At 43.0% G+C, this 24,839-nt stretch overlaps 2 protein-coding genes across 9 annotated transcripts in view; both read left to right on the top strand.

Moving 5' to 3' along the window:
* ACSL4 (acyl-CoA synthetase long chain family member 4) overlaps window positions 1-15,051 on the top strand; it is a 41,689-nt gene extending 26,638 nt beyond the window's left edge. For all 8 annotated transcript variants that reach the window (XM_075435284.1, XM_075435280.1, XM_075435279.1 and 5 more), the window contains 12 exons: window positions 419-528; window positions 619-757; window positions 2,178-2,328; window positions 3,487-3,610; window positions 4,397-4,468; window positions 7,404-7,543; window positions 8,002-8,174; window positions 8,375-8,449; window positions 8,635-8,826; window positions 9,372-9,486; window positions 10,208-10,365; window positions 12,554-15,051. In XM_075435284.1, coding sequence (XP_075291399.1) covers window positions 419-528; window positions 619-757; window positions 2,178-2,328; window positions 3,487-3,610; window positions 4,397-4,468; window positions 7,404-7,543; window positions 8,002-8,174; window positions 8,375-8,449; window positions 8,635-8,826; window positions 9,372-9,486; window positions 10,208-10,365; window positions 12,554-12,711 — 1,607 coding nt within the window. In that variant the 3' untranslated portion in view covers window positions 12,712-15,051. The remainder of the gene's footprint in view (window positions 1-418; window positions 529-618; window positions 758-2,177; window positions 2,329-3,486; window positions 3,611-4,396; window positions 4,469-7,403; window positions 7,544-8,001; window positions 8,175-8,374; window positions 8,450-8,634; window positions 8,827-9,371; window positions 9,487-10,207; window positions 10,366-12,553) is intronic.
* A 5,961-nt stretch (window positions 15,052-21,012) lies between these two features.
* Window positions 21,013-21,339, top strand: KCNE5 (potassium voltage-gated channel subfamily E regulatory subunit 5). The gene has a single exon (XM_075435912.1). The coding sequence runs from the start codon at window positions 21,013-21,015 to the stop codon at window positions 21,337-21,339; it is 327 nt and encodes a 108-aa protein (XP_075292027.1).
* The last annotated feature ends 3,500 nt before the right edge of the window (window positions 21,340-24,839 follow it).

Here is a 24,839-nt window from a genome sequence, read left to right as displayed (position 1 = left end):
CTTCTATAGAATAGACTCTTTCAGTTGGAAGGGACCTACAACGGTCTAGTCCAGCCTGACCTCTTCAGGGCTGCCCAAAAGTTAAATCACAGTATTAAGGGCATTGCCCAAATGCCTTTTAAACAGTGACAGGCTTGGGGTGTCGACCACCTCTCTAGGAAGCCTGTGCCAGGGTTTGACCACCCTCTCGGTAAAGAAACGCTTCCTGTACAACTGTCCTCATTCCAGAGGTCTCTTGTGGCATAAAATTCTGATGTGGAAAAATTAAAAGCTGTTTTGTTTCCAAATTAGAAAATTCCTCACTGAGCTAATTTTATCCCCGCTGCTCCTCCCACAGTGCTTTCCAGTGAGCTAAAGCAAGAGCTTTTGCATTTAGTATGACTTTAACATTTCTTTCATGTTCTCCCTACTGTAACAGTTGTTACGCTGTACGCCACCCTGGGTGAAGAGGCAGTAACCTATGGTCTCAATGAGTGCGGAGCGTCATATCTGGTGACCAGCATAGAACTTCTTGAGAGCAAACTTAAGGTAACTTGGGACCAGCTTCACCTGCTTACAAGCAACCATATAATAATTTCACAGTGCAGTCAGTGCTAAAAATGTCATTTCTCTTTACAGACTGCATTGCCACAAGTCTCCTGTCTTAAACATATCATTTATGTGGACAAGAAGAGTATCAATAAATCGGAATACCCTGAAAATGTGGAGATTCATAGTATGCAGACAGTAGAAGAGCTGGGAGCCAACCCAGAAAACTGTAAGTGAATCTCACTTCACAGAGAACTAACTAAGCAACGTTAACAGTGAAATCAGACCCTAGGTTAAGAGGGATGCATAGCAGAAAAACCCCACCCACGCAGGTCTCTAACACAAAGGCTGTGGCAGATTGCCAGTTTATCCTCTGGCTTCCTTTAAATAAATGGAAAATTTGTTTGATCTCTATTTATTGTCCTGCACCTTTGTTCAAGTGTCAGGTATTGCAGGATAAAACTTTAACTTCTAAACCATAACCAGGATAAGTTAATTTTAAGTCTCCAGATTTGTTTTACAAGGTGAAATAGAATCCAGTGTAGTGTTCCATTTTCTGCTACTTTTACCTTTTATTCATCTTCACTATTTTTCCTAAGAAAAGAGCTGAAAGCCCTTGAGGATTTTTTTGGCTTGTTGGCTTGGAAATGTCTGTCTTTTTTTTTTTTTTTAACCAACCTATCGCTAAAAGCACGTTGGGCTAGAGGAATAACTGTTACATCCCTTGCCATGTTGGGCAGCCAGGAGGGGCTGTAAACATCTGCTTTAAGGAAGGAAAACCCAACCTTGATCATCTCTTTTCCTTAAATCAGCCGTCTGTGCTTAGCCAGCTCTCCTCTCTCTTGAGTAAAAGAGGAGATAAAGTGGCAAAGGAGCTTTTTGCAGGGAAGCACACGTTAATTACAACTGCTTATCTTTGATCAGCTTAAGGTCTGGATACTAACCAGCAGTTACTTTGAGAGGTGGTGTTTTGTGGGTTTTTATTCACTAAAAACCTGCTTCCCTTGCAGACAATCCTGCTGCCTCTCTAGCTGTGAAAGCCATGAAAGCTGATAGTTTTCATCCTAAAAATAAATACCAAGGGATTAAAACAAAAACCGAAAGTCAAGTGTTACAAGCTTATTGTTTTTCCACTAACTAGCAGCTGACCTGAGGAAGGTTCATTTAAGAAAAAGAAAAAAGTAGCCTTAGCTCTACAACCTTGGCTCTGAAAGAGGGATTGACAGAAAAGCTGACTTGCAGCTTTTAGGGGTTTGTTTTTGTTTTGTTTTTTCCCTCAGCCTGTTGTTTCTCTCCAATACTGTATTTTTCCCCTTCACTGCCCTTGACAGGTTTACCTGGCCTTCAGAAGGCCTTTTCTAGGAAACTTTCAGTCAGTTGTAAGACAGAATGGCAAAATTATCACCCAGATTTCGTAGATGCCCAAATGCCTTTCGAAATCTGCCTTCACTCTCTTCCTCCTAAAATCAGACCACTGCTCTCCTCATCTGCATCCACCCTGACCACTTCGCAGCCCGCTGTGCTTACCTTTGCTGAAGCACCCGTTTCACACTGGTTGATTACAGACATTTTCACGTTGATTAATTACAGAAGTAACAATTTAGAAAGTAGATAAGAATCGATAACAATTTTTCTCCTGCATTTTGTAGCAAGCATTCTGCCAAGCAGACCTGTTCCTACAGACTTAGCTTTAGTAATGTACACGAGTGGCTCTACTGGGAGACCTAAAGGAGTGATGATGATGCATAAAAACCTAATAGCTGGAATGACGGGACAGTGCGAGAGAATACCTGGACTGGGGTAAGAAACACTTAGTTGTCATGGGTATGGAGAGATAAAACAGAACCTCCAATAGCACACAGGTTTATAACAAGTCTGTTGCTGGCATCAGGTGTTACCAAATTTCTTCATTTTATTGTGAGCCCACTGATCTTTAATTTATAAGAAATATATCTGGTGTTTGTGAACTCACCCTGTTGTTTGAAAAGGATGCCCTTCTAACTCATCTCAGATGCTGTTTCTACTTTTTAATAATTACCCTTAGCTTTAGGTCTGTGATGGACTTTTGCACTCTTTCTGTGCATCAGAAGATGCCACCAGAGAAGGAGATTCCTCATCTAGTCAAACTTGGGAATCTTTTTTAGATTCAGGCAGCTGGAATCACTTTAGGAAGCATGTCAGAGTTTATGTCCACGTCCGCTGATCTAGAGATAACCACTGCTGGATGGATAACACACGTATTGCGGACTCTGCTCAAGTACACTTCACTGAAATGAGCAGAAAAGTAATAAACTGTGCACTGACAACAGCAAAACCAACTGCAAACTCCCTCACACTAATATTCTGAGGAATTTTTTCACGACTGTGGGTGTTTGTGTCACTGCATTCATGAAGGGTGTAATAGCCGAAATAGGCTATGTTGCTAAACACCTTTTGCGATGAAATATAAAACCAGTTCTGACTTGATCCTGAAACCTTCTGTTAAGTGACAGCTCTAAGTTTCTTGCTGAGAAATCTGAGCAATTATTTCCTGAAATAAATCTCAATACTTCAGTGATCAGCTCTCCTTCTACTAACTCTATTTTAGAAGGAGATGCTATGATGGCTGTGAAGGATTTGTAAATCATTGGTGATTATTTTAAAATATAGTGATTTTATCCTTAATTTGGTACCTGGGATGAAATGTCCCACAAGGAGAAGAAATAGCAGAATCTTTGAGTTTTCTAGAAAGCAAGGAAAATCCTGTAATTCATACTCATTTCGGTACAGTAGGATTTTCCCCATTTTGTTCATAAACTGTAGTGTGAAATCGCACCCTTCTTGTGTGCAGAAGGATCAGTCTCGCTTGTGAGCCCAGTCTTTCAAAAAGCAATAACTAAGCACACAATAAAACTGTCAAACAGTATTTTCGGTCCCCTTGTGCATCACTGTTAATGACATACTCCTTTCCTTCCCTAGACCCAAGGATACGTACATCGGTTACTTGCCTCTGGCCCATGTATTAGAATTGACAGCAGAAATTTCTTGCATCACTTACGGCTGCAGGATTGGCTATTCCTCTCCGCTGACACTGTCGGATCAGGTGAGGGGCAGGGGGGACGCAAACGCAGACTTTAGCTTTCGCAGTCCGCATTCTCCTTGCTTGGCTGCCCTCTTTCAGTAAAGAAATGCTGATGTATACAGCACACTACAGAAATGTAATTTTTTTTTCAGAAAATGGTGCAAATTAACGTTCCTGGTGAACTATAGTAGCAGGTCATACCATATAAATTTTATTAAAAGCTTTACTTTTATGATACTTAGGAAATCTAAAAGAAAACCTAATAAATGCGTATAGCATTATCCACTGGATATCAGGATAAGAACAGCTATTAATAGATTAGCTAAACATAAGACTGTTTAAAGTGATTTTAAGTTTTTGTTCTCACTTTATCAGTTCTTTATCCAACTATTGTAATTCTTCTATTTAGTCCTTTTCCTTTTTCTGTTTAACAATTAAGATAAATAAGAGCAAATTAAGCTGGAAAAGGACACTGCTGTATGTTTTGCTGATACAGAGATTGCATCAGGCAAAAGAAACTCCTGGGGGAAAGACGGAGGAGAGAGGAAGTAAGAGAAAGCTATACAAAGTGGACTTAACCGGGTTGGGCTTGTAAAACATCTAGTATTTTGGTTGAAATTGTTGTTAATCATGACTTTTTCCATCACAATGGGGGGAAAAAAAAATGTTTACACAGGAAATGTTTTTTGGAGGGAAGAGATGTAAACAAATGACTTGCTAATATATCTCCCTCTTTTTTTTTTAGTCCTTTTCTAAAGAGCTGCTTGGTTTTCAGCTTCATAAACTGACTTTTTTTCCTTATTACAGTCAAGTAAAATTAAGAAGGGAAGCAAAGGAGACTGTACTGTACTCAAGCCTACACTGATGGCAGCTGTGCCTGTAAGTATGCAGAAGCAGATACGTTTAGCAAAAAAAAAAAAATTATGCTTTCTATCTTGTTCATGCTAGAAAAATCTATTTACTAACATTTTTTTCCTCTTCATGTATAAGTAACTGTCACTAACTGGGAAAAAAGCAGAATATAGAAATTCCAGTTGTCATTGCTTGAACCGAGTAGTGATGCTGCAGATGAGCACAAGAGTATCTGTATGCTGAAGCCAAGACTTTTTTTGATCCAAGACTGTAAATGCGTTTCAGTAGTTACAAGTGAAGTTTCACTGGGCTACTGATGCAACAGCAGGATACAGAAAGTCTTCAGCATTCACCATCTGAAACTCCTTTTTGCATGGGGAGGAGGCAGGGTGGCTTTGGCTAAGATTGACACTTTCAGATATGGGCGCTCGGCTGAGCTACAGAGCTCAGCAGCTTAAGCCGTGCTGCCATAGCTGTTGGGATGCTCCATCCCAGCTGCTCGTCTCCACGGTAACACTTAGGCTAAGTCTCTCGTGCTGTTCCTGGGGTAAGCAGGCCATGCTTAGCCTCCTCTTAGAAGAAAAAGTGATCAGGAGACTGAACTCCTAGTGCTTCTGTAGCTTATGTTGGTCTTTGGGTGACCAGGCTTCTGCATTCCACAGGGCCTTCATGCTATCCAAAAAATACACAAATGTTTGTCTTTCTAATGCAAGAACCTTCTTATACGTCCTGGAAGCACGTGTGCTTCTTCGATGGTCACATCATGTCTGTGGTTCCTAAGGCTGGTAGCACCAGCTTTTGCCACATGGTGGTGGTGGGCGAGTAGGAGGAGTTAATCTCATTTAGGAATAGTGAGTTTTGGTTGGATTGGGTTGTTCTGCAGCATCTTTTGGGAACAGCCGAGACTTTTTAAGTCAATGACTCACTTGCATTTTTTGTTTCATAAAATAATAACCATATATATAGGCTTGGACTTTTTCTTAATAATTAACTGAGTGAAAATTCAGATGTCTGAGAAACCCAGCTTTTTGGAAAATATCCATTTATATTTATTTCCTTGGGAAAATTAAAATGCTACACTACTGGCAAAAACAGTGTAAATTTTAAATATGGTCATAATCCCTTTTTGATTGTATTTCATGCATGTGCAAAAAAAAAAAGGAAAGTCCATACAGACAGCTTCATATGAATTAACTGCAGAACAGTGATAATGCTGAACCCCACCTAAAATGTCTTGATTCTATGGATGTACTGCCACAAAGAAGTTAGCAGAGAAAAAACAAAATTGAAGCCGATGATCCATTTTCAGTTGACAGCATACAGGCTCTAGAGTTCAACAATCTGCAGCAAAGAGGAAAAGCCTTCAGAAAGTGCTAGTAGGAACACCACCTACGTAACATCATCTAATAAATATTTCTTTTCTTAGAACTATTGTCGTCTTGTTATCATCAAAACATAACAACATCACCAGTGATTAGAGCGTATAAGGAATGAAATGGAAAATAATTCTAACAGAATCCAGAGATACAAATACTTTTAAATATTTGATTCAATCAGAAATTTGTACTAAGGGTTAATAGTTCCTTCCAGCCTTTGTAATTCTGAATACCTTGTCATGCCTCTGTAGTCTTTCCAAAAAGCTACAGTTAATTGTGCTTTAAGATATTTGACTGGCTTTTGGAAATATTAGATGATATTCTGCAGGTAAACTGGGCTGAAAATAGCATAATGTTACTCTGAAATTCCAGTTTGTCTAAATCCCAGTCATGAAGATCTGAAGGACCTAATCAAACACACTAATGGAGTGGTTTCGAATAAGACTTTAGTATTTTGATCTCTGATGTTTCAAAGTACCTCATTTTCATAGCTTGCTTTTCAGTCTGACTTTTGTTAGAAAGCACATAAATACTTCAAAGCTTTGTGCTCTGTAATGAACTTGAAGGAGCCACTACTCAAACGTCTGTTAAATACTTCACCTGCCTGAGCACTATTTACTTTAAGTTCTGTGTATTTTAGTGATGCTAGGCTTATTATTTTAATGGAAATTAATTTCTCGTCTGTGACAGAATTGTGGGGGTTTTTTGTTGGGTAACTAGAATTACTGCAACCATGCCGCTCTGAAAGTTGAAAAACTTCTCCTGGAAAAGGAAGTGGTGAAATGAAACCTCTTGGTTCATTCCCTTGTGCTTGCCAATTGCCGTGGATAAAGTCCAGCATTGGGACTCCTACACGTGGTGAATCTTACATGGCATATACCAACCTTCAGCAAAGAGAGTACCTAAACTTGAGTTCAACATTTTCTAAATCAGTTTGTCACATTTTAAGTACAGGTTAAGGGGTTATCGGTAACGTAAGCAATATAACACAGCATGTTTTATTACACTATGGCATGTTACCCAAGATTCGTGGCTGTGGTTGATAGAGAAGACATCTGCAGAATGAGGGGTGGCAAGTATCTTAAAACCAAATCAGAGGTTTAGAAAGCAGTCTGTAGAAACGCAAGGGATACTACGAATTACTGCAGTGTGCCTGAAGGCCTGCAATGGTTACTCAATTACTTGCCCTTGACTTACCCATCTGCCTAATTCAAGGCAAGCTTTCTGTCATAAGGTATACACTACAGCATGAGGGTTCTTCCTCCCTAGCAATGCTGGGGTGAGGAGGAAAAAAGCAAATGGAGAAAAGTAAGGCTACGTCACTAATTTCCTACTGCATTTTCAATACTTCATTCCACCCATTTCACATAGCTCCCAGCTGCGATGGTCCATAAACTGACTGATCACACATTAAAGGCATTATAGTTAAGCATTGCCTAACCAATGATGCAGACATTTCTTACTTTATCATCCATTTTAAAGGAAGAGTAGTAGGGCTTTTAATTTTATTTTTAACATGGAAGTTAATTTGCACACACTAGTCTAATCTATGTGGTGATTTTCCTTGCTTTTTTAACACTTTGTAGGAAATAATGGACAGAATTTATAAAAATGTCATGAGTAAAGTTCAAGAGATGAACTATATTCAGAGAACGCTGTTCAAGATAGGCTATGACTACAAATTGGAACAAATCAAGAGGGGATACGATGCACCTCTTTGCAACGTGTAAGTATAATTCACGGTCCAAGTTTCCCAGTCCTTTTTCCTCAGCAGTTATTTAGACAGTCTAAAAGAATAATCATCTAAGCTATCTGACATCAGACAGTGCTCATCCAACACGCAAATACAATCTAATGACTAACGGAAATAATCCAAGTTCTTACTGGAAACTGATAAAATATTTAATGGTAGGAATGACTAATTTTCAGAACAGATGACTAGTTAGTTTTCTTTGGATTGCTTTTTTTTAAGTAATAAAACTGGAATGTTTGTTTAGCTAAATTACAGGAATTCTGCCATCTTCAAGTGTTACACAAGAAGGAATGGTTTTGATTATCCTTGTCCACTAAAACCTATGACTAATTAGGTTATTTTTAGGGAAGGATAGGAAGGAAGAAGGTTTATGTCTTTTTATAAAAGTGACCCAAGTTAGTGATTTTTAATGTTTTTTTCCTTCTTTCAAGACTACTGTTCAAAAAAGTAAAGGCACTACTGGGAGGGAATGTCCGTATGATGCTTTCTGGAGGAGCACCACTCTCACCTCAGACACAACGGTTCATGAACATCTGTTTTTGCTGTCCAGTTGGTCAAGGCTATGGACTAACGGAAACATGTGGAGCTGGAACAATTACAGAAGGTACTTAAATGCTTCTGGAAATACATAATTTAAGATACATCTATAGATGAGGGTTTGGTGGGGTTTTTCTGTAAAGTCAAACTAGCTGTAGTTCTTAACTGCAGTAAAGTAACTTGAGATAAGGTACCGCCTTATTTATGGTTTGAGTGTATATTTCAAATGACAAAAATCTTTGTGTTCTTCTTTGTTGTCTCCCCAAGTTGCTGATTACAGCACTGGCAGAGTTGGAGCTCCTCTTATTTGTTGTGAAATAAAATTGAGAGACTGGCAAGAAGGTGAGAGTATTAAACATTTTTATTTTAGAGTAACGTAATCACTGTTTAGCTGGTTTCTTTGCCTGTCTGCCTAGCTCGGTGTAGCATATGAAGTAATTGTTCTGAATCTTTTATAACAGTCATCAATTTCTGGCAGCAGAATATATGAGTTAAAAATAACTGTGTGGGGATTTTCTTGCTTTCAGGGGGCTATACTAATAAAGACAAGCCTAATCCTAGAGGAGAAATTGTAATTGGTGGACCTAATGTCTCGATGGGATATTTTAAAAATGAAGAGAAGACAACAGAAGAGTTCTCCATTGATGAGAACGGTCAGCGATGGTTCTGTACAGGAGATATAGGGGAATTTCATCCGGATGGGTGTCTGCAGATCATAGGTTGGCCTCAATTTTTGATATCTTAATATATTACAAGATCTTGACTAAACATAATTATAAGCATGCTATTAATCCTGTTGGCTTTGCCAGGGCTAGTCTACTTAAGGTTACCTGCTTGCAGAATCACAGTGTAAATCACGTTCCCGAAAGTCCTCACAGCTGTAGGAAAATTTTGTAAGTGATGCCATTTTCTGTAACATTATCACTATGTAAATTTAGGACATGGACTTTAAAGAATAAATGCAAGATTAATTTTTGGTATGAATTACAAAGCTTTAAAAATCAGCGTCCCCATCACTTTCAAACAAGTTGTGTGACAACAAGTGTAGCGCTACAGAAGCTTTTATAAAGCTGGCAGAATATCTACATGCTACTAGCTGCTTTAAAATTTTAGTAAGCTGGTGTAATTCATGTTTGTTAAGAATCTTGTATAGCTTTGCACAAAATATATATATAGTGGCTTTGCAAATGCGTGTGGAAATGCAGAAGTGTAAAAATGGAACAAGTTTGATTAATTTTTTTTTCCCTTCTCCCTCGACTCCTAGATCGCAAGAAAGACTTGGTAAAGCTACAAGCAGGAGAATATGTATCTCTGGGCAAAGTAGAGGCAGCACTGAAAAACTGTCCATTGATTGACAATATCTGTGCTTATGCCAAAAGGTAAGAGTGGTATTAATTTAGAAACTCCATTTAGGGTAAACATGAAATACAGGCTCTGACCCACTTCTCTGATGATGAACTCTGGTTTTCCGTGGTTTCCACTGAACAAACCCCCCTCCCAGTGTGCACGTTATAAACAGCATCTCTGAAGCAGCACAGGTGCTCAGATTCCCCAAAAGCTGAGGAAATGACCTAAGTTTTTCTGTTGGCATTTCCCCTATTCTAACAGACTCAGTTCCATCCCATCCCCAAACAGGTATCATTATTTTCATCATGTGTTTTGGCTTTCTGTCTGAATACCAGAGAAAGGATAATCTGGACACTTTGCACCTGATCCAAAGCTCTCCACTGAGTTTTGGAAATAGTCCCACTCTCTCCTCTCCCTCCCCTCAACTTAAACACACTACACGAAGGGATACTGAAGAGAAGTAGCTAAGCACTGGGTGTAGCTGGGAGGCTAAACTGAGATGTGCACTCGTGAAACTACAGCAAAGCATGATACCAATCAAGCCTAATGTTGTAAAACAATTTAGAATACCTTTGATAAGTCATCAGTTGTGAAGACTTAATGTACAGGAAGGATTCTCTATGGGGGAATACCTACAGTTCAAAAAGCTGTGGATCTGTGTATCTGACATCAAGTGAGCATTTTACGCCCTGAAATGGAAGTCTCAACCATTTGGCTCTTTCTTCCTTTCCTTCTCTTGCCACCCTGTGGTAGCGACCAGTCTTACGTGATCAGTTTTGTGGTTCCTAATCAGAAGAAGCTGACGGAATTAGCTGAGCAGAAAGGCATCAGTGGAACCTGGGCAGAGATTTGTAACAATCCTACAGTGGAAGCTGAGATACTGCGAGAGATTAAAGAAGTGGCAAACAAGAGTAAGTAAAGCGGCACACTCTGCTAGCCAATCTCATGGTGCTTATCCAGTAAAAATTGTCACTTTTCCTCACTAACTGCTCCTCCTTCTTCCTGTTGCCTCTGTATCTGCCAAAATGGAATGGTTCAGTCAGAGGCAAAGACCACATCAGATTGTTGCCTGTTACCCCAGGAACTGACATATTTTTTGGTCATATTAGCTACTTAATCTTTTTTTATTTTTTAAAAAAATCTGAGATATTTTTTTTCAACTAAATTCTAGAGACAAGTTGCTTGTCTAATACAGTTAAAATAAGGTCCAAAAGAGCTGTCAGTTAGGAAGGTAAGTTACAAGACATTTGCTGGTAAGAAAATGAGTTAAGCAAGAGATTTTAAAGTTCTTTTTCCCACATGCAAGTTTGTCCTCTGCAGCTTTCAGCAACCACAGTCCTTGTGGTTGTAATGGCTTAAGAGCCTGCTATTCCTTGCTGTGGCACTGAGTGATCAACAGCCTCATCCATCACTCCTTTCTGGGGCCAAAAAATTCACAAACTAACTGAGGAAAAAAGTCTCTGAAGCACTTGGCACCTCATACAAGGAAGTAGTAAAACTAGACTTAAGCACACACCAAGCACTGCCTCTCGAACTTTAGAGAGGAGAATCTGCCTTTTGAAACCGAGAAAACAAGAATAAAAGGCATGTTAAGTCTTGACTCTAAAAACAAAGAAAAAATCAATCCATAGGTCTCAGACTTGGGTTTAAACATTTTGATCTGTGTTTTTCTATCATGAACAAGAAACGTTACTATCCATATGGCTTTGCTTATTCGTAATCTTTGCTTATACATTCTTTCTACCTTCTAGATGGTGATCTACTATTCGAGATACCACTAATTTATTTGAAACTTTTTTCCAAAACTGTTTTCATAGAATCATAGAATGGTTTGGGTTGGAAGGGATCTTATAGATCATCTGGTTCCAACCCCCCTGCCATAAGCAGGGACATCTTCCACCAGATCAGGGTGCTCAGAGCTCCATCCAGCCTGGCCTTGAACACTGCCAGGGAGGGGCAGCCACAGCTTCTCTGGGCAACCTGGGCCAGGGCCTCACCACTCTCATAGTAAAGAATTTCTTTCTTATATCTAAATTCTACTGTCTATATTTTATGTATTTGTAATTTATTATTTTATTTATATTTTATAATTTTTTAACATTTTATTATATTTTATATATTTGTATTTATAATTTTTTTCTCTCAAGCTATATTTTAGAGAGATCATTCTCATTTTTAGCAGAATGTAATGCACCTTCACCACGAGCAGGCATCATATACATAACTGAAGGAAACCGTACACGTCAATCCCAGTGCAGAGCGAGAGCCAGAGCTGCTCCTAGGCCAGGTGGCCAGCCCAGAGCTCCCAGTGTCCTCCCCTTGCTGCCACCTGGAGGCCCCACTACCGCAGACTGGCCTAGAAATACAGCTGCACGGCTACGTGGCATCCTGTTGTAGGCCTGCGTGCAGGAGCCGGTAGCAAAGTCCATCAAGTATTATTGTACACGGGCAGCAGCTCCCTGCCCTGCTCCCTTGCTTGCCCTTCTTTGGCCCCTTGCCTGGGCAAGGGAGAGAAGCAGCTTTGGTTGCAACGGGGCTGTGCATGAGCCAAGCCGCTGCTTCCAGCTGAAGGGAAGATAAGCAACTAATGTAACAAAAATACAGAGCAGTCCCTTTATTTTGAACTATGAACAAACTCTTAGGAAGAAAAATTTGGGAAAGAATCATTCAGCCACAGAAAGCATAGAAGTACTTCATTATAATTTAAATACAAAGCACATCCAATTAGTCTGAGTTAATTTAGTGCTACATTCCTATAATAGAGATCCAGCTCTAGATCTCAGCAAATCCTCTTGTGACAGTACTCTCAGATCTTCGTGCCGCACAGCTACTTGTTGCAAGCTTTAGATTTTGCACTGTCACATCCAACACAAGCTGTAAGTACAGTGTGTTGTTAAGAGTGTTTGCACACTAACCAGCACTCAGCATTGGTGCAAGATTAAATTTGCTTGTGGCCCTTCTGTAAGGTTACTTTATTAAGTAGGACACCATATTATACAAGCTACCGGGTGCTCACCGTGAATTCTTAGGTAGCATGAATTCGTATTTCATTTGGCTATGTAATCACAGTCACACATTTGTTTCTTCTTGTCCCTGCAGTGAAATTAGAAAGGTTTGAAATACCCATCAAAGTACGGTTAAGCCCTGAACCGTGGACCCCAGAGACTGGGTTAGTAACAGACGCTTTCAAGCTGAAAAGGAAAGAACTGAAAAACCATTACCTCAACGACATCGAAAGAATGTATGGAGGCAAATAAACAAGTTATGTTGACCAGACAGTTGTGCAGATGACCAGACAGTTCTCATGCCTCAGCTTTAGAGGTCTGTGTATACCGTAGAGATCACACACTTAGAAAATATACCAAATGGATGAATGTTTCTATAATCTCTGTTGAGTACAACAGAGAATATCATAGACTCCAAATTCTTAATTATTAGCAGAGTAGACACTGATGGTCTTCATAGTTTCATGTGATCATGTCCAGTTTTGAGACAGACATCATTATGTGAAGCAGTATGACCAGGTAATTTTATTGTTTCTCTAGCATATTCAGACTGCTTGCAGCTTCTCTTTAATTCATACAGAAGTCTGGCCTATATTTCAAAGAGAAAAATTAATGTAATTGTGATGACTCTTCTGTCATAGTAAGATACGTAGCGAGGGAGGGGGAAAAAAAGTATTTGAAGTCTACCCTTCTGCATTTGAAAACAAAACCAAGATGACATTAGTCAAGAACTTGCTAGAGATCACTAATAATGCACTGCTTGAGAATGGATAGACTCGTCTGCACATCAGTTAGTGTCTTGACTATTTACAGTGCCTAAAAAAGAATTTAAAGTACACTTACTAAAATGAAGGTGAACTGAAAAGCTTTCTAAAAACAAGTTATTTGAAATTTTATTCAAGAGCATTGAATTAACTATTTCAACTTCCAACTTATCAAATACATTTCTACTTGCCACTGTATTTTAATTCAAGCAGAGCTTTCCACTAGGTCACACAGCATAAAAGAAAGACTTGCGCTGCTACAGGAGGTACTGATGAGAAATCATCACCTGAATGCAGAATGCAGAACTTGCATCTTGACCGGCAAACAACAGTGGAATTGATGGGCTGTTGTCTCTCAGCAGATTTGAGACTCAAAGGAGTTTTGGGTTTTGTTAGGTTTTTTTTTAGGTTGGTGGGTTTGTTTTTAAGGCACTGATCCTCTAGACCTTCAGATACATGTGAGTAATGGGACAGGTTACCTGTATGTAATTTAGAGGATCAGGGTCCAAATGTCGTATTCACTTCATGGAAAGGTATTTCCGTTCACCTTTTAAAGACGGTAAGCATAACACGGCAACCAGAAACCAACAGCAGTTTCCCCGTGTTGTCTTGTTTTACTTACGGCAAAGTAGCCTATGACCAGGTGAGCTTTGTTTTATGGAACTCAGAAAAAGGGACAAATCACTCTTTACAGAAATTCATTATTAAAATGTTCTCTTACTAACTGGAAGTCATAGATGTGAAGAAGTGGGAAGATGTAATAACAGTTCATCACTTTGCGTGCAGAAACCTGTACTGTGTCTTCTTTTGAATTGTAACTGAGCTCCCGCATCCCTGCTCACTCTTCACACTTGAACTGCAAATGCTGTAAAAAGTGGAGGCTCTTGATACTGTTCTACTTTGCACTTTCTTAATCGTTTTATATATGTTGCTTCTATTTTGTACAGGTGTGGCCCTCAACTGCTATATATTACAAATTCATTTTAAAGTATTTATAGATTTCTATTCATAATATTTGTGTTGTGTATATGATGGTTAAGAAGAAAAATTATTTGGTATTGTCACTGTACAGAAAGTAAGATTTTGTATGATGCTCCTTGAACACACTAGCTTGCAGTTTCGGAGCAAGTTTTTCCTTTATCGCATGTATGTGTATTTTTCTTTTTTTCCAGTTCAAACAGATTTTGGCAAAAATAAATCATGGCTATATACTCATTAATTAAACCGTCCCTTCTCCTTGGGACCAACTTTAAATTTCCCCATGCATAACTTTCTCTGGCCAGTCCAGAACACTGCCAGCTCATCTTCCAAGAACCCCGAGGGGAAAGGGAAAAAGAAAATCTGGTATGTGAAGCTGACTGTATCTAGTCGTGCGTGGAACTACAGCAGTCGCTAAAAGGAATGAGGGAATAGCTGTTCTTAAAAAAATGTTTTATTTTTTTTTTAAGACACATACAGATGGTTTATGACAAAAGGAAATACTTCCTGTGCCAGTAGCGACTTTTTAAATGACTTGATCCTGGAGCCACGTTACCAGATTTTCCATGTTTAAAATTGGTGACAATTAAAGAGTCTTTAGTCAGCCTGTTAGCATCACGGAAGTGAAATACATGTAAGAAAGCTACTTGCACTTGAGTCTGTCAGCAGGTTGTATGATTTTTTTTTTTTTTTCCAAACCATGAATGTATTTATATGAAATATATTTTATCTAGACTGCAGGTATCTTCGGTGTCTTGGCTGACTGAGGATTGCTATTTTCAGTACATACATGTATACGTGCACAATGTTAACATTTCAAAAGTGAAATACAATTCAAATGGTTCAACAAGTTTGTGTTCTGACAGATCTTTATACGTTGCACAAGTTGTCTCTAGTTACTGTTTGGCGCCTTGCGTTCTCTCTGAAACTGAGCATACTGTAGAAGAACTTCTCAAAAGCAGCAGCGAGTACACGCTACAGATGTTGAAAACAAAGCCCAGATTGGGCCCAGTTTTAAGAAATGAGCTAAATGTCGATGTGCTGCAAAAGACAATTTGATACACATCAGCTTTTCAAGCATTTTTGGAGAGGGGGAAGGATTACATCCGGCAGGCTCCAAATATAGGGATTATTTTCAGATATAATACTTGCAGTTTGGCAAGAGCTTTATCCGTATTTTTAATGAATTCTAAATCCTTTTGTGACAGAGCTTGTGGAGAAGTCAGAAGAGTGAATGAGCAAGAATGTCATTCTTGCCCTTAAAAATAAGGGACTAGGATGCAGATGAAGTGACAGTACATGGCTTCAGAACTGTTACATGATAGTTACAGACGATATCCTGGGCTTGACTGAAAGGATGTACAACACAGGACTGAAGTGCGAGGGAGCAGTTAATTTACTGAATGTGAAGGTTCCAGAAAGCTCAAAGTAGCTGCAGGTTCTTCAGAAAATGGGTTCATAATTTAAATTTATTCTCCTAAATCTGAGAAACAAGTTCAAACAGCAACAAAATCCAGTGCAGGCATGTCTGATACAAGATCATATGTAGGTCCTCTACTTCAAAAAACATGGGGTATCTAGAGAAAGTCAGAGTATAACTACACGAACAGTGGGACGAGAAAGCTTGATCTATGAAGGAAGATTCCAGCTGAGTGTAGCAGGCCTGAAGAATGGCACATAACAAGCGATCATTAGCCCTCAACTACATACAAAGTTACCCTAACAAAGGCACAAAGGTGTGGTCACCAGTGGAAAAGGAGGAATAGAGGGTAAGTTTATGCTAAGTGACATTTATGATTAGGTAATTTAAAAGAAACACAGAACTTTAAAATAATTCCTTACTAAATACTGAACAAGTCAGGGCTGGAAGAGGAGACCTGGTTCCTGTACGTAAAGTAACAGTGATGCAGCACGTAACAGTACGATGTCATCAAATGGCTTGCAAGGGGGATCAAGAAAAAAAAAAAAGAGTACAAACAGAGAAAGTAATGAGTTATTCCCTTAAGAGTAGGTGAGGTGGTGTTTAAGCAACCCAATGCAATTTTAGTGTCTATTACAACATGGGAGAACTGCGAGCGTGACGCGATGTAGAGAGCCGCCTGCCAGGTACGCCAAGATGTTGCACTGCAGTTCCCGTCGAACACCTTCTGGCTGGGTGAGGAACAGGACACGAGTCGAGAACGTGGGTCACTAATTTTCAGTCAAAAAAGCTCCCCCAAATCTACCACATCCCAGAATTATAGTTTCAAATAACCACATGTATTCTAATGAGAAATTAGTGATGTTTTGCAATTACATGCTAACGCAAGAAATAAATTCTCATTATGTATTTAGTTTTGGTGTGGGGTTTTGGTTTTTTTTTTTTTTGTTACTGAGCCTGCCTAATGGCTAAGCTCCATTTACATGAGAGTAAATCCATTTCTCTTCTGGAGGCTAAAATTTAAACATGAGAAGCTTAAAAATAATAAATCTTGTGCTTCTTTTTCATAAAATGCCACAAAGGTGACTTAGCAAATACAACCTGCAGTCACTGCTTACATCAAATTCTGAATGAGGCACGCAGAGTGAAAGTCAGGTATTCTACAGTCGCGTGAACTTTCCTGGATTAATAAACAAAACACATTTCCAGTGGACTCAGGGCTGCTGCAAAGTACATTACTGATTGCTTTTTTTTTCCGTAACATGATGGGATTACATCAGCCATGGAGGAATAGGGCTGACTGACTGTACTAAACACACATTTATTGGTGATCTGTCATTTTCATGTAATTTAATTTGGATGAGTTTGACAGAAATGGGGTGGTGTTTGCACCACTGCTTTGCTACTGGGAGCTGTAGTATCTAGATTGTTGCTACACCTTTACTGGCAAGAGACATGTTTTGAAGAAAATCAGATCCGTTCTATATTGACAAAGTGTTTTAACAAAGCTGAATATCACGAGTAGTTTGTCCAAAACTGTCTTTAGCTGGAAGTGTGTAAGTCTTAACCTTAGACCAATGCTAATTAAATTAGACTAACAGAGCTCTGGGCACAGTGTCTGACCCTCAGCGTCCTCACCTATGCTTTTAAAGAAAAGACAAAACAAAACCAAAAACCCTGTTGCATTTTTCACTTGTTCTCCCACTTTGAAACATCAATAGCCTGGTTAATGCTGAGATTAACAGAGATACCAGAAGTCTCTATGTGTTTGTTCCCCATGCTTATTTCTGCATTTACCCTCACCAGTCTCCTGTTACAGAAGTGTGCCCACCACATCCACACGATCCCCGTTATTTCTGAAAATCCAGAGCCTGAGCATGAATACCTACTGCTCCAAGACATGATCTCATATCATTAAAATGCTAAAGCAAAAAGATGCCGTGTAAGTTTTCCTTTTTGAAAACACAGATAAGGATGTGGTGGGGGAAGTAATTTAGCAGTTCTTGACTTGAAACAGCATTGGACTACTTCTAAGAGGCCTATGGTACTGTTGAGCCTATTTAAGCATAAAACTATCCCAACTATGACTTCGGGTAACGAGTCCACATATTGTTCCAGCACTTGACAAAAATCCCAGTCCTGGGAGGTGCTGTTGAGGTTTTTATTTGTTTTAAACAACGCGGTATCTAACCTGAACCTTTCCCGTTGGATACAGATCAGCTTATTACTTACGGTGCTCCCCCAGGGAGTGAACACAAAGAATGGATCACTGTTCTCCAGAGCTGCCTGCTCTACTTCACTTTCTGTCTTGCAACTCTAAGCAAACCCAACCTCTCCCCATCAGCCTGTTTTTATAAAATTTAATCAGGGTCATTTAACCAGGGCCACTCTGTCTCTATATTTTAAACTCTCTGTGCAAAATACAATACCTGCCCCAGCTGCCCTGTGCAGCGGAGGGCAGTTACCTCCCAAAGCCTGTAACGCCACTGCATTCCAGAATGTGTCTGTCTTTATGCAATAGTGTAGCTCTCACCTTGTGACTTTTTTCCCTCGTTATTTTAAAAATCTGGATCTCTGCACACTTGCAGTAGCACGGTAACCATATCGCTGTGAGGGACGGAAATGCACAGGAGGTGGCAGTGACTTCTTAAGGAGCTCTGCGAAGAAATGCTACACCACAACCCAGTTTCTAACAAGTCACCCTGACTCTGTTTTAACCTACATACAGCCCGCCCTAAGTGTTTTTCTGGCAAGCAGAGTCCTTACTTTCAGAGGAAAGATAGCAAGAAGATCATTCACACCAACAAAAAACATGTACTGCAGAAAAGCAAATTAAAATCTGGCATTGGGTGAAGAAAAATCTATCAGACCCTGGTTTTTGATTCTCTTGAGATTCTAAACAGATTTTCAGCCCTTCTAACTGTAGTAAAAACTATGATCTATTGTATTTTCTATTTTGTTTCCACTATCTAGCCACCAATACAATTTCAGTAAGTCACCCACAGATAATGAAAATGCAAGATGCTTGCAACATATCTGAGCCAAAAATTTTGCTTGAAAGAGACATGATTTTGTAAAAGGACTCACACGCACAACAGAAACATGTCTTGCTGGCTAAGCAACAATCTCTCACTCGCACCCTATAGCTTGTAAATGCCCCTGATGCTGGGGAGGGAGTAACTATCCTTAAATCAGAGGGTTTCTCAGGCATATTTTGCTGATGAAGCAACGAGAATGAATCGCAACTCTTAGGAGAAAAAGAAAAAAATAGGAGGGAGAATATGTTGTCGCAGAAACATCCCTTTTAACTAGTATTTCTTCCAGAGCAACTTCAAGGCTAAAAGAGCAGCACTATGGAAAAACCAGCTGCTATTCTTTTGAAACCTAACCCAGCAGGACTGCACCCTTGCCTGGTGCTGTTTACACAGAAAAGCCCCAGTCAATACCACACCAACTTGCCTTTCCAGCTGCCCTTACAGATAGGCACTCTTTCTGGTCTGCTGTTCAAATACATCACTTTCCCTGGAAGCAAGGAGAAGAAAATGGGGCGGCAACACAACGATCAGCCCTAGCCACCTCCTGGAAACAGAATCCTAGAATGGTGGGGGTTGGAAGGGCCCTCTGTGAGTCACCCAGCCCAACCCCCTGCCCAAGCAGGGTCACCCAGAGCAGGCTGCACAGGACCACATTCAGGCAGGTCTTGAATATCTCCAGAGAAGGAGACTCCACAGCCTCCCTGGGCAGCCTGGGCCAGGGCTCCGTCACCCTCAGAGGGAAGAAGTTCTTGGACAAACAGACAAAGAAACTGCACAATTTAAAAACTACTCTAAATGCTGGAGAGATTGTGAATCCGTAACACATGCAACTGCCGCGTGCGCCTATACGCATGATGACACCCGAATTCAGAAAAGTTACCAGATAAACAACCTGGGAGCAGGGAAAATCCAAGGCCCTCAGAGCATTCACAGGATTTCAAAAAACGCATAGCTATGGGCACAGAGCTTTGGCAGGGGGAAAAAAAAAAATTATAACTAAGGCAACTTGCCTGTCTGCTGCAGCTTCAGGACCTCTCCAACACAGCCATACAGGGAACAGCCCAGAACCCAACCTGCCAACAGTGTTCTCCAGGCCTTTCTCCTCCAGGAACAGATCCTCTTCAGCTAATTACCAAGTGTTTTAATTACTGCAATGACTCCTGCCTCTGGGTGTCTGACCACCACAGCTGCTGCTGCTCAAACTCCTGCAGCCAACACCTTTCCAAGCAACACCTCCTTGCTTTTCTCCGCAACGCGCCCCTCAACAGCAAATCCGATCCCTGAGTCTGCTGCGGTTCGGCCCATGCTGTGCTTTCCTGTGCCGGGCGGCCACGCTCCTGGAGCACCAGGCCTCGCAGTGTGCTGCCAGGTGGCCTCGGCAGGCAGGGCTCCGGTGCCAAAGCTCCAGTGACTACAACCAGCTCCTTCGTGGGTTTATTTTGCCTTTTCCCAAGCGTTTTAACTTTGGTGAAATATCTTGCTTAGGTACTTCAGGGAGCCTGTGAAGGGATCTCCGTTCGCCGTTCTCCAGGTGAAATGAAGATTGTCCTCAGTTCTCCTGTTCCCTCAGAGCTGGTCGGTCTCACCCGGGCAGGACCCGCTCCTGGGGGCTCAGCTCCTTCCTACATGGCTGCTCACTCCCAGCCGCACCTTTACAGAATCACAGAAACCCAGAATGGTGGGGATTGGCAGGGACCTCTGTGGGTCACCCAGTCCAACCCCCTGCCCAAGCAGGGTCACCCAGAGCAGGCTGCACAGGACCGCGTCCAGGCGGGTCTTGAATATCTCCAGAGAAGGAGACTCCACAGCCTCCTTGGGCAGCCTGGGCCAGGGCTCCATCACCCTCAGAGGGAAGAAGTTCTTCCTCATGTTCACCTGGAACTTCCTCTGCTTCAGTTTGTGCCCGTTGCCCCTTGTCCTGTCGCTGGGCACCACTGGAAAGAGTCTGGACCCGTCCTCCTGACCCCCACCCTGCAGATATTTATAGGCATTTCTAAGGTCCCCTCTCAGCCTTCTCTTCTCCAGGCTGAACAAGCCCAGCTCCCTCAGCCTCTCCTCCAGTCTCCTCCTCATCCTCGCAGCCCTCCGCTGGGCTCTCTCCAGCAGAGTCAGATTATTTCATCCCTCCTAGCGCGGAAGCAGCGCGGCCGTGCCGGGAAGCGAAGGGGCCCTCAGAAAGGCCGGGCGCTCCCCGCCGGGGCGGAGGGCTCGGCGCTCGGCCTTGCCGCCTCAGCCAGGCGCGGTCCCACCGCACGGTGCCCTCCGGCTCCGGGGCGCTGCCCGCCGCTCGGCGCGCAGCCCGCCTCCCGGCCGCTCCCCTCAGGGCGGGGCGCCGCCTCCCCGCCGCCGTCCCGCCATGGACTGCAGCGAACCGCGGCGGCTGCCGGCGCTGCTGGGCGCGCTGCTGAGGGAGCTGCGCCGCGGCGGCAACGCCAGCGCCGACGCGCTCGCCCCGCCGGCGGCGGGCTCCGGGCCGGGGGCGGACGGCTCGCTGTACATCCTGCTCATCATGGTGTTCTACGGCTGCCTGGCCGGCGGGCTCATCCTGGCCTACACCCGCTCGCGGAAGCTGGAGTCCAAGCACGACCCCTACCACCTCTACATCGAGCGCGACTGGGGCCGCGGCGGAGCGGGGCAGCCGGGCGAGCAGGGCGGCCCGGGCGAGGGCCAGCGGCTGGTGTGAGCGCGGCCCGGGGCGGCGGGAGCGGCGGGGGGACTGCGGCGGGCCGGGACCGCGGCGGGCACAGCGGGACGAGCGCCGGGCTCGCAGCCTCTCCCGCGGCCAGCGCCGCTCCCCGGCGCTGCGGATCGATTCCTGCCGCTTCCCCGCAACGGACGGCGGCGCGGCGTCGGCACAGAGACCCCTCTCACCGGTCCTCTCCAGACCTCGGTCTAACGCCGCCGCCTTTACCTGCTACCTGGGCGCAGTGCTGTCGGTGCCAGCAGCGTTTCCCGTCACGAAAAGCCGCTCCACCGTTCCTCCTGCCCCGCAGAGCGCGGGTAGTTACGCCAGGCACAGCGGGCGAAGGGTCAGCTCTGGTTCCGTCCCAGCCGGATTGTCTTAGCGTACACGGCTGCGTTTATGGAAACAGAAGGAGCTCAGAAACTGAAGCTGTTCCCCCGAGGAGAGCATCAGTACCTCACCTCGGTGCCGCGGCGTTGCCGACGCACAGGAACTTTTTAAGCCGTCGGTAACACCCTTCCACGCACAGAGAGGTGTAATGCCAAGAACAGCTTTGTACGAATTAAACCTTAAGATTAAAACCACATACAGCATGTGCTTTCTGCAAAAAGCCCAGGCAGGCAAAGGCTGGTTCCGACGTTCCAGCCATGTCCGCAGTCCAGCATTTCTTGGTTTGCGTTTGGGGTGGGGTTTTTTCCGGCAAAGATTAGCGAACAATTCCAGGGAACAAGCACCTTCACTAGGAATGCTGCGCTACACCGTCCAAACTACTGTTTGGATTTTATTCGACCTACGCTGCAGGAAAAAGCAGCTTTGACATTAACTTTGAAGGAGGATTTTTATGTTATAGACTGCGGTTTCCAATATAACGCTCATGCATATTCCTTCCAACAGCAAAAGGCTCTTAAGTTCTTCCTGTATTTGGCAACTGCCGCATCTTGCTGTCTCTACGGTAACTTTGTGGGGAATCATTGTAAACTGCATACCTGAAGTGGCGAGTTTAAAAATAAAAACAATCCTCAAGAGTACTGGCAGTACCAAGTCAGCTTTGCCACTGTAGAAAAAGACTGCAGCATCCATATACCAAATTATAAAGTATCATCAGATTTCAAAGAGTATCTTGTGCATACCTCAACATTTTAATAATTGAAAAGTATGAGGCGAGGAAAAAATTCAAGCTCCAGAAACAATCTGAATGGGAGTGTATGCAGTAGTACTATATGGCAGCATTATGTTAGTAGATGTATGGGAAAGCTTTAGCTCAGCAAAGAAAACGTAGTGGTCAGCATCATGCAGAAAAACGGATGCCAGAGAAACCAACAAACTGCCAATATTCTTAAAATCCCCTATCAAGTAGTTGGGCAACAGAAAAAGTTCCAGTCAGCTACCTCCATCTGCAAGGATTCAGACAGCATCTCTGGAAAATGCAAGAGATAACGTCAGGCTGGACTTTACACACACACACACACGCACACGCACACGCACGCGCACACACACACGCACACACACACACACACACGCACACACACACGCGCACACACACACACACGCACACACAGACACAGACACAGACACACAGACACACACAGACACACAGACACACACACACACACACAGACACACACGCAGACACCCCCACACACACAGACACAGACACACACACACACACACACACACAGACACACGCAGACACCCCCACACACACAGACACAGACACACACCCCCCCACCCACCCACCCACACCCCCACACACACCCCCACACACACCTTACGATGCAGAAGCTGTCTAATGAACTTTCACACTGGGATAACTACAACACCATATCAGCCCCACTAGATTTTCTGCGAGGATTTCCTTAAGTACAATCAGAATTAAGCTGACCACAACCGAAGTTTCCCCCTGTAAGAATGAGAGGATCATTATGCATAGCCAAAACCTTTTATTATTTAACCTGTCTTGGTGATTAACTTCTCTTTTTCTGCCTGGCCGCTGCCCATCAGCAGGACTCGGGCATTACAGCCGGAGAGCTCAGCAGGTCTTTGGGAACTAGAGTGCTAACTGCTGCCGCGGCACTCAGCTAGATTAGACCAGGACATGGGAAGGGCTGTTACAGCTTTCTGAGTATGAGATCTGCACACATCAAAGCTTCGATGCACTGGACACTAAAATGTGTGCTTGACACGTTTTATTTAGTATCAGCTGGTTACTAACTGCTTTCCAGTGCTTCATCCTATAGATAAATCTGAAAGATGGTTGTGGCAGTCCCTCTGAGTCAGTGTCCAACAAACACCACTGATTATGTATCTATCTTCATAATCCATTTCTCTCCCCCACCCCCCCGAAATGCAAAGCATGTGCAACATACTGTATTTGCATCCTGCCTGAAAAAAAAGGGCTGCCCTTGTGAATAAGTTTACCCTTCATTACGCAGTTCGCAAATAAGGAAAGCACAAGACCTCCTGCCAAGTCACTAAGAAAACATCTAATTATCTGCTGTTCTATCTGTACCTTTCAGTACCTGAAAGAATCACAAGGTCTCGGTGAACTGCAGTAATTCGTGATTTACATTAGTCCATCTATTCTCGTAGTTACAGTTCAACCTGGTGTTTAAAGAAGGTAACAGCATCACGCATCAACTGTAGCTTCCACTGGAACAAGACACGCACCATACATACAGAATCGCTTAAATACAATATGTATCTACAAGTACTTAAATATACAAACGCAGTTGGCTATATACATGTGTTTATTCACTTCATGCATTTCTAATATTCACGCTGTCTCTAGTAGATTATTTTTCAGGATTCTGTATAGGGACACTGCCCGGTTGTGTAGGAATGAGGTCAGGAAGGCATCCAGATGTCTGGATGGAGATCAGTGATGAGTGGTGTCCCTCAGGGGTCTGTACTGGGACCAGTTTAATATCTTTATCAGTGACCCAGACAGGGGGATCAAGTGTACCCTCAGCAAGTCTGCAGATGACACCAAGCCGAGTGGTGCGGTCGACACGCCTGAGGGATGGGATGCCATCAGAGGGACCTGGACAAGCTCGAGAAGTGGGCCCATGTGAACCTCACGAGGGTCAACAAGGCCAAGTGCAGGGTCCCGAATCTGGGTCGGGGCAGCCCCTGCTATCACTACAGGCTGGGGGGTGAAGGGATTGAGAGCAGTCCTCAAGAGAAGGCCTTGGGGGTACGGGTGGATGAAAAGCTGGCCATGGCCCAGCAGTATGCGCTGGCAGACCAGAAGGCAACCGTGCCCTGGGCTGCATCCCCAGCAGTGTGGGCACAGGGCGAGGGAGGGGATTCTGCCCCTCTGCCCTGCTCTGGTGAGACCCCCCGGGAGTCCTGTGCCCAGCTCTGGAGCCCTCAACACAGGACAGAGCTGGAGCTGTTGGAGCAGGGCCAGAGGAGGCCCCAGCCATGATCCGAGGGCTGGAACCCCTCTGCTGGGAGGAAAAGCTGGGAGAGCTGGGGCTGTTCTGCCTGGGGAAGAGAAG

This window comes from Opisthocomus hoazin, chromosome 14 (genome assembly GCF_030867145.1).
Source record: "Opisthocomus hoazin isolate bOpiHoa1 chromosome 14, bOpiHoa1.hap1, whole genome shotgun sequence".
NCBI classification, from domain to species: domain Eukaryota; kingdom Metazoa; phylum Chordata; class Aves; order Opisthocomiformes; family Opisthocomidae; genus Opisthocomus; species Opisthocomus hoazin.
The sequence above is the reverse complement of the archived record's forward strand: the minus strand, read 5'-3'. Positions and strand labels throughout refer to the sequence as shown.

What these genes read in the sequence shown, in the direction of transcription:
- KCNE5 (XM_075435912.1), top strand. Translation starts at nt 21,013, where the DNA reads ATGGACTGCAGCGAACCGCGGCGGCTGCCGGCGCTGCTGGGCGCGCTG.